The sequence below is a fragment of the Kogia breviceps genome, chromosome 3 (genome assembly GCF_026419965.1).
Source record: "Kogia breviceps isolate mKogBre1 chromosome 3, mKogBre1 haplotype 1, whole genome shotgun sequence".
NCBI classification, from domain to species: domain Eukaryota; kingdom Metazoa; phylum Chordata; class Mammalia; order Artiodactyla; family Physeteridae; genus Kogia; species Kogia breviceps.
Window position 1 is genome coordinate 148,911,564 of NC_081312.1, and position 9,674 is coordinate 148,921,237.

The following is a 9,674-nucleotide window of genomic DNA, read 5'->3' on the forward strand; positions in this document are numbered from 1 at the left end:
TCACGGGCTTTAGAGCGCAGGCTCAGTAGGTGTGGCACAAGGGCTTAGTTGCTCCGTGGCATGTGGGATCTTCCCGGGCCAGGGCTCGAACTTGTGTCCCCTGCATTGGCAAGCAGATTCTTAACCCCACTGCACCACCAGAGAAGTCCCTATTTAAGTCTTTTTAGATTATTTTTATCTTTGCTATTCTTGAATTTTGCTATGGTATCTTACTTTGTGTTTCTTTTTATTTTCCTGACTGGGATTTGTTAGTTTTTCTGAATCTGTAGATTGGTATCTTTCATCAGTTCTGAAAATTTCTCAGCCATTAATTCTTCAGATATTACTTCTGTACCATTCTGTCTCTCCTTTCTTCATGAAACTCTGATTAGATGCATGTTATTCCTTCTTACTTTATCCTCCATGACAGATCCTCAATCTGTCTTTCATATTTTCCATGTCTTTATCTCTGCATTCTAGGACAGTTCTTCAGATCCTTCTAGTTCAGTGCTTTCTTTAGCTGTCTAATACATTGTTAATCTCTTGCATTGAATTTTTACTTTGTTTTAGTTTTTTATCTCTAGAGGTTTAATTTCTTTTTCTAATTGGTCATTTTTTAAAATTCTGCTCCTAAATTATATTTTTCAGTTTCTCCTTTTAATGTCTTTAAATATTTTAAACCTACATGTATGGTCTTTTATGTCTGATAATTCCAATGTCTAAAATCTTTACATGTGTGATTTTACTGCCAGTTACTTCTGCTGGCTCTTTTTCATGATGACTTATTTCTCCATGTGTTCTGCAATTAAATGATTGCTTTACTTAGCTCAGATCAATGGGAATTTTTGTGGCCTAGATTGATGGATTCCTCCAAAGATGGTATATATTTGCTTCTGCCAGGTACCTTGGGACCACTTTAAATTATATTCTTGGAATAAGGTCTTCTTAGTTTTACTGGAAGTATGGGTTCTGACTTGTGTTTATGAATTTTCCTAGAAATTTTTAATTTTCTGTTTTAATCCCCTGTTAATTAGTTCTAATGTTAGAGATTAGAAATAATCCTTGCACGCATTTAGAACAGGGGTTGGCAAATTACATCCCACTGACCTAATCTGGCCTGCCACCTGTTTTTTCAAATAAAGTTTTTTAGGAATACACCCATGGTTATTCATTTACATATTTGTCTATGGATGTTTTCCTTCTATAGTGACAGAGCTGATTAGTTGCAACAGAAATCATACATATGTCTTGTAAAGCCTAAGACATTTATTCTCAGGCCCTTTACCAAAAAGGTTTGCTGACCCCTGCCTCAGAGAAATGGGCCTGGGTTTATTTCTAGTTCACCTGAACACTAAAGATACAGTCCTTTGGGGTCTGCTATTAATCTGCTCCACTTGGCCTTTGTCTCCTGTCCTCAGCACCCTGCAAGGCATGAAACCTAAGCTCATGTTCACACAGTTTGGTAAATGTCTTCAAGGAGAAAGACTGCTTTAGTGCTGTGCTTATCTCTGTGGGTTCTTGTTTTTGCTAAATTTTTGGTCTCTGATTACACCTTATTTTCTTGCCATCGCTTTGGTTTGTTTATAGTTTTTCATCATTGTAATTTTCAATGGGAGGGTTATTCAAAGGATTGTTCTGCCATATTGTGGGAACATTGTGTTCCTGTTATTCATGATTTTAATGTATTTTTATCATTTTGGCCTGTGAACTGTGAGCTTCTGTGAGCTCTTTTGTCATGTGAAACAATTCTGTTCTTGCATTATTGTTAATTACAACATTTAATATTTCCCAGTCTTTCTTGAAAGTGGCATGCTATGGAAGATAACTAGACAAAAATTGTTAAATTATTCTGCAACATACTTGTTTTAAATTAGATAGGAAACATCTTAATCATGCACTTATAGTGTGTTGAACTGTTGGCAAACAGGAGTCCTCATCTAAGCAGATGCCGTTTTATTTTTTGGCAAGCAGAAACTGTGAATAAAACTTGAAAAGTGCCATGGGACTTCTTTTTATTTCTAGTATTCTCAGAAATGAGATTTCTAAATGTGATCCATCAAATAGTCTTCTTCTAGTCTGGGCAATTGCAAACCTGTAACATCCTGACTTAAAAATGTCTCTTATGAATGCCTCCTAGCTGTCTGTTATAGGAGCTGTCCTCTACCTTTCGCAACCAAATACTCGCCGTTAAGTCTTTCTGTACCCCTCCCTTCCCCTTTCCTGACAACAGAGACTTTACTTCTGCCTGGACCTCCCAACCCCTGCCTCTGCCTCCCCTTATTGCCCCAGTTCAAGTCCTGGCATGGGTCACAATGGGAGAGAGGAGGAAAGGGGTCAGACCTGATCTAGGCCCCTCTCCTTATTTGCACACTAAACCCTACCCACACGCCATGAGCCTAGTTATTCCTCTGAGATAAAGCGAGTTTTCAGACCCTAAGTCCCCACCCCAGAGAACCACCATTGTCACCAGAGCATTCCTTCATATGGGGAAAGGGCATGGGTCTGGATTAGAATGAACTGGATTACTGAATCTTGGACCATTTTATACTACTTGTATGGCCTTGAGCAAGTCATCTCACATTTCCAAGTCTGTTTCCTCATCTGTTCTATGGGGTTTATGCTCTCTGCTTTGTAAAGTTGTATTATAGTAAATAACAGATATGGAAGTGGGTGAATGCTAGTAGCTTCCCTTCCCCAACAGGGTCTAAGTTACAAAAAAAGGACAGAAACAGAACTTTTTATCTTCCCTTATTTTTGTAAGCAGTGAAAACTTTAAAAAACCTAAATTACAGCAAAAGTGGAAAGATGGGTAGTAGAAGAAACTGTGGAAAAGGGAAAGACTGCCGTGGAAAGGAACATGCAGACAGTGGGAAGGAAGGGCATCACTGCCAGGCCTCAGCTTTCTTGGATGAAAGAGATGACCTGCCAAGGACTGCCTAGAATGTGGTGCTGGTGGTCTCGTTGCTCTCCATGTCTCTCTTTCCTTCCCCAACTCTGCCTCGTGGAGCCTCCATTCCCCCCTTGTCAGCCCTGCCTTACCTGTTAGAGGCCCTTCTGTTTATGGAGCCATCAGCAACTTGGAACTAGGGTAGTCCCAGCTTCCCCTCCAGTGTGGTTGGGATTCTGAATGTGTTTCCCTGGAAGCCTTGACACTCTTGGTGTTGGTCACTTAAACTTTAAGACACCCTTATTTGTATATATTCCTAGGTATATCTTGGGTTAAATAAACTCTGAGAGATGGTTTCTAATGTGAGTTTTACAATTAGTCTAAAAAATAAATTGTTGGAAGACAACTCCTCCATAACTGTGGGCTGCCTGTTCCTGTGTCTTTAGGGACCTGCATTCATGGCTATATTAGGAAGCTTTGTGTTCATCTCAGAGGTCTCTGAGACTGTCCTCAGTTCTTTTCATTCTTTTTTCTTTATTCTGCTCTGCAGTAGTTATTTCCACTATTTTATCTTCCAGGTCACCTATCCGTTCTTCTGCCTCAGTTATTCTGCTCTTGATCCCTTCTAGAGTATTTTAAATTTCATTTATTGTGTTGTTCATCATTGCTTGTTTCCTCCTTAGTTCTTCTAGGTCTTGTTAAATGTTTCTTGCATTTTCTGTATTCTATTTCCGAGATTTTGGATCATCTTTACTATCATTATTCTGAATTCTTTTTCAGATAGACTGCCTATTTCCTCTTCATTTGTTAGGTCTGGTGGGTTTTTACCTTGCTCCTTCATCTGCTGTGTGTTTTTCTGTCTTTTCATTTTGCTTATCTTACTGTGTTTGGGGTCTCCTTTTCACAGGCTGCAGATTCACAGTTCCTGTTGTTTTTGGTGTCTGTCCCCAGTGGCTAAGGTTGGTTCAGTGGGTTGTGTAGGTTTCCTGGTGGAGGGGACTAGTGCCTGTGTTCTGGTGGATGAGGCTGGATCTTTTCTTTCTGGTGGGCAGGTCCACGTCTGGTGGTGTGTTTTGGGGTGTCTGTGGCCTTATTATGATTTTAGGCAGCCTCTCTGCTAATGGATGGGGCTGTGTTCCTGTCTTGCTAGTTGTTTGGCATAGGGTGTCCAGCACTGTAGCTTGCTGGTCGTTGAGTGGAGCTGGGTCTTGGCGTTGAGATGGAGATCTCTGGGAGATTTTTGCCGTTTGATATTACGTGGAGCTGGGAGGTCTCTTGTGGACCAGTGTCCTGAAGTTGGCTCTCCCACCTCAGAGGCACAGCACTGACGCCTGGCTGGAGCACCAAGAGCCTTTAATCCACATGGCTCAGAATAAAAGGGAGAAAATATAGGAAGAAAGAAAGAAAGAAAGAGGATAAAATAAAGTAAGATAAAATAAAGTTATTAATATTAAAAAATAATTATTAAGAAAAAAATTTTTAAAGTAAAAAAATAAAAAAGAACGGACGGACCGAACCCTAGGACAAATGGTGAAAGCAAATCTATACAGACAAAATCTCACACAGAAGCATACACATACACACTCACAAAAAGAGGAAAAGGGGAAAAAAATAGTCTTGCTCCCAAAGTCTACCTCCTCAATTTGGGATGATTCGTTGCCTATTCAGGTATTCCATAGATGCAGGGTACATCAAGTTGATTGTGGAGCTTTAATCCGCTGCTCCTGAGGCTGCTGGGAGAGATTTCCCTTTCTCTTCTTTGTTTGCACAGCTCCCGGGGTTCAGCTTTGGATTTGGCCCCGCCTTTGCGTGTAGGTCACCTGAGGGCGTCTGCTCTTCACTCAGACAGGAGGGGGTTAAAGGAGCAGCTGATTCGGGGGCTCTGGCTCACTCAGGCCGAGGGGAGGGAGGGGTACGGATGTGGGGCGAGCCTGCGAGCGGCAGAGGCCGGCGTGACGTTGCACCAGCCTGAGGCGCGCCTTGCGTTCTCCCGGGGAAGTTGTCCCTGGAACACGGGACCCTGGCAGTGGCAGGCTGCACAGGCTCCTGGGAGGGGCGGTGTAGAGAGTGACTTGTGCTTGCACACAGGCTTCTTAGTAGCTGTAGCAGCGGCCTTAGCGTCTCATGCCGGTCTCCGGGGTCCGCGCTGATAGCCGCGGCTCGCGCCATCTCTGGAGCTCCTTAAGCAGCGCTCTTAATCCCCTCTTCTTGCGCACCAGGAAACAGAGGGAAGAAAAAGTCTCTTGTCTCTTCGGCAGGTCCAGACTTTTCCCGGACTCCCTCCCGGCTAGCCGTGGCACACTAACCCCTTCAGGCTGTGTTCACGCAGCCAATCCCAGTCCTCTCCCTGGGATCCAACCGAAGCCCGACCTTCAGCTCCCGGCCTCCGCCCCCACCGGCGGGTGAGCAGACGAGCCTCTCGGGCTGTTGAGTGCTGGTCGGCGCCAATCCTCTGCGCGGGAATCTCTCCGCTTTGCCCTCCGCACCCTGTTACTGGGCTCTTCTCTGTGGCTCCGAAGCTTCCCCCCTCCGCCACCCGCAGTCTCCGCCCATGAAGGGGCTCCTAGTGTGTGGAAGGAAACCTTTCCTTCTTCACGGCTCCTTCCCACTGGTGCAGGTCCCGTCCCTATTCTTTTGTCTCTCTTTTTTCTTTTTCCCTACCCAGGTACGTGGGGAGTTTCTTGCCTTTTGGGAAGTCTGAGGTCTTCTGCCAGCGTTCAGTGGGTGTTCTATAGGAGCAGTTCCACGTGTAGATGTATTTCTGATGTATCTGTGGGGAGGAAGGTGATCTCCGTGTCCTGCTCTTCCGCCATCTTCTCCTGTCAGTCTGTGTTCATCTAATATGAGTATTTTTGTCATTTGTTGCATTTACATGGCACACGGATTTATTCCAGCCAAGTTCACTAAGGCAGAATCCCACACCCCTGGTTTCACAAAATGAGGTCTCCTGAAGGTTGCCACTCAACTTTCTAAGTCCTGGGAGTAGCAGGCCTGCATGCCTTTGCTGGGCTTTACTGTGCTTATCTGTAGCCACTGGGGAATTCGGTCCTGGAAGGATTTTTAAAGCAGAATTCCAGAGCGTCTTACCCGAGACAGTGGATTAGAACCGGTGCTGATTAGACTTCTTTGGGAGAGCTTTGACCTGGCTCCTGACTTCCCAGCTGCTTGGCCCTGTCTAGGTTCATTTAGGACAGGCTCTACTACCTTTTAGACGTACCATGCCTGTTATTCTTTTATTCACTCAAATTTAAACCCATTAAAGAACTTTAGAACTGAAGAGAACCATACACACTGAAGTTTACTTGGGAAAGGTTGCCGCAAACCAGGCTGGCATGTAAAGAGTTTAAGATAAGATTCATCAGCTGAAAATAAATGAAAAGTGGTGGTAGTAGTGAATGTGCTTCTTGCCTTTGCCAGTGTGGGGTTGGGAGAGAAGTGTCTAGGTTTGCTCAAGGCTGGGAAGAAGAAAGGAGGCTTGTCACAGCCTGGGGGCAGGATCCATCCTCCAGGCTTGCTGTTGGGGTAACTTTATTGCTGCCAGCTGGGAAGTAAGTGCAGGAGGACTTCTGGATCTCTTCCTGTGGATTCATAACTTACCCGTTTGAATTCTCCTATGACTTCAGGTCTGTGGGGATGCATTTGGGATAATAAGGGAGGAAACAAGTGTGAGATAGTATTGATATCTTCTCCTCAGAGGGCCAGGCATCAGAAAAAGTGGCTATGCCAGCTTGTATGCTACATCCAGAAGCATTCTCTGGACGGGGTAGTAAGATGCTTGGCCTTCCCCAACTTCAACCTTTCAACTTTGTTCACCCTGTTTTATTTTTGGTGAGGAGTCTTATTAAGGCAATTCTGGAGTATCATATTTAGTATTATTTCATTTTAATCAATTTTTGATATTATTTAATGTTGATCTGTTCAAATTCTATCTGTAAAAAGTGTTTTTAGAAAACTTCTCCAATTTTTTGTTTCTATTAGAACATTATACAGTGTGACTTTAAGCAGTGGAAACTTGTGTATGCAGGCCTTTAATTTCTTGAAAATTTTTTTCAAATATTAAAAAATTTTATTATGTGAGTTTTTAGTACATCCGAAACAAGAAATGGTTATTTTTAAAAATTGATAGTCTTTAGAATGCTTTTTAGATAACGAAGAAGTGAAATCCTCAGCAAGTGGAGAAAAAGTTTAAGTAAATACCTAATTATGGTCAAAATAGTCAGCAGAACAAGCAGTTATATAGGCTGACTTCTTTGGGAGAGCCCTAACTCTTCCCAGGGCAAAGCCTGTTTCCACTTTCCTGCAGCTCTTCTCCATGTACAGCAGCTTCTTCCCCCCTGTGAGACTGGGTAGCAATTGCTTAGCTCACCCTCATGGGCCTGAAATTGGGTTTTAGGGTTAGTTTTGTTATTACTCCATAGTCATTTTGAATGCCTCTAGTACTTGTAGATTTGGAAACTGACCATGACCTTAACCACTGGTTTTATTCAGCTGGTAAATGTTCTAATTAAAAGTTATGTTATTTTGGGATTTTCAGAGGTTTATTCAGCTCAGAGCTACTTTTGATAAACCTTTCTAGAAATATTCTCTATGAACTTTGAGATTTTTAAGATTTTTATCTGTTTAGGAAGGTGAGCCTTCTGGAAAGAGAAAAGCAGAAGATGACGATAAAGCAAATAAAAAGCACAAGAAGTATGTAATCAGTGATGAAGAGGAAGAAGATGATGATTGAAGTAGGAAATGTGGAAACTTTATGTATTTTATTGTACAGTTTATTTTATAAATATGATGTAAACATGAGTTATTTTGACTGAAATAAATTGATTTGCTTTTGAGTAATTTTAATTGTAATAAAATTTTAAAAGCAGGTCTCTATTCAAGAAATTGACCCTTCCCAAAGCAGGCTGATTTTGTTAATACTTTACACTAATTCTTAGGTTTTAGTGAATTTCTCCCAGGCCCCACAAAGAAGCCTGGCAAGGGCCAGGTGAAGCAAGTGAGGCATTCTTTTGGGGTGCAGAGTTTTAAAAGGGGCACAAAAAAGCCTCCGTAATTATATTCATTTGCTAGGTCTGCAAAGTACCACAAACTGGGTGACTTAATACCACAGAAACACATTGTCTCAAAGTTCTGAAGCCTATAAATCCTAAATAAAGGTGTCGGCAGAGCTGTGCTCCCTCTAAAGGGAAGAATCCTTCCCTGCATTGTCCTAACTTCTGGAGGATCCCAGTAATCCTTGGCTCGTAGCAGCATAACTCCAATCTCTGCCTCTGTCTTCACATGGCTTGTTTCCCTGTGTGTCTGCTCTGTGTCTCTGCTCTGTGTCTCCAGCTCCCACTCTCCTTTCAGGACACCCATCAATGGGTTTAGGGTCAACCCTAATCCAGTGTGACCTCATCTTAACTAATTATATCTGCAAAGATCCTATTGCCAAATAAAGTCACATTCTGAGGTTCTGGGTAGATATGAATTTTGAAGGGTCCCTATTCAGCCCACTACAGTAATCAAGTTTAATAATACTGGAATACAACATTAAAAAAATTAAAATTAATGTAAAAATATGATGAACAAAATGTCAAAAATTCAAATAAAGATGATCTAACAGGGCTGGGATTAGGGTAAGGCAAGTGAGAAGAGTGGCACAAGTATAGAACTGGATGGATTGTCTCTTTATTTGAAATTTTGATGTTTTGTTTATGGGAGTTTTTTGCATGGAGTTTAAAATGTATTGGAGTATTATTTATCTTGATCACTGAGATTCTGGCACCACTAATATTTTTCACCAAAGTGAGTATCTCACGTGTTGCATCCTAGTTGTGGCCCTGCTTTCTCACAGCATGGTGGCTGGGTTCCAATGGTGAGCACCCCAAGAGAGCTGTATTATCTTTTTTTCAAAATCCACCACATTCTGTTCAATAGAAGTGAATCACTGATGTGAGCTCATATTCAAAGGGAGGGAAATTTGACTCCTCTCAATGGTAGAAATGGTAAAGAATTAGCAGATATATTTGAATTCCATATTTAAGATATGTATTTGTCTTTTCTGCAGTGCTCTTCTACACAGCCTAATCTTTTCCTTATGAACGGACTAGGGCTGTTAATACAGTCTAGGAGAGGTGGCTTGTGGGAGGCTTACCCTGAAGCCTGGTTATAGAGAAGTGACATTGAAAGAGAATAAGGTCCTAACTTACCACTGTGTCTCTTTCCTAAACTCAGAAGCCTTCACTCCCTTGCTATTTCTTGGTTTATCAAGTTGAAACTCCTGTGCCTGGCTCTTGAGAACCTTCATTTTGACTCTGTCCTTTCGAAGGCAACATTGTTTTTGTTTTTTCATTAGCAGACACATATGTGATTTGTCTCTTGTCTCCAAACCTGCCCTTCTCTACAGAGCTTGGCTATGCAGGACCAAGGCTCTGCAAGCACATTTCAGCTTTGCCAGCTGCCCCCTGTTAGGGGGCGCCAGAGAAGACTGGGAGCCTGGATAACAAAGAAGAGATTGCTCCTTCCTGTTTATTTTTGGAACTTTTCTGGGGGCTTCCTGTTGCCCTGCAGTCTTTCTGAGGGGGCAGCAGCAGCAGCAGTAGTTTCTTCCCACAGCAGCTCAGTCCGGTTTGCAGTTTTACCAAGACTTGAAGAGGCAGCTTCATTGTACTCCCAAGAGACATCAGTACCAGCTGGACACTTCTCTTCCTCAGGTATGAGTTTCAGCTCCAAGGGGCCCTGTCTGTAAGTTTTTAAGTTTAATAATAATTCTAACTTTCCCCTTTGTTCCCTCATCTCTAGGGGTAGAAGTTGCTCTCTGAATTTGCGA

General features: G+C 42.4%; 1 protein-coding gene across 1 annotated transcript in view; it reads left to right on the forward strand.

The window, feature by feature from the left end:
• LEO1 (LEO1 homolog, Paf1/RNA polymerase II complex component) overlaps positions 1-7,702 on the forward strand; it is a 47,828-nt gene extending 40,126 nt beyond the window's left edge. The window contains exon 12 of the mRNA XM_059056256.2: positions 7,491-7,702. Coding sequence (XP_058912239.1) covers positions 7,491-7,595 — 105 coding nt within the window. The 3' untranslated portion in view covers positions 7,596-7,702. The remainder of the gene's footprint in view (positions 1-7,490) is intronic.
• Positions 7,703-9,674: the final 1,972 nt, after the last annotated feature.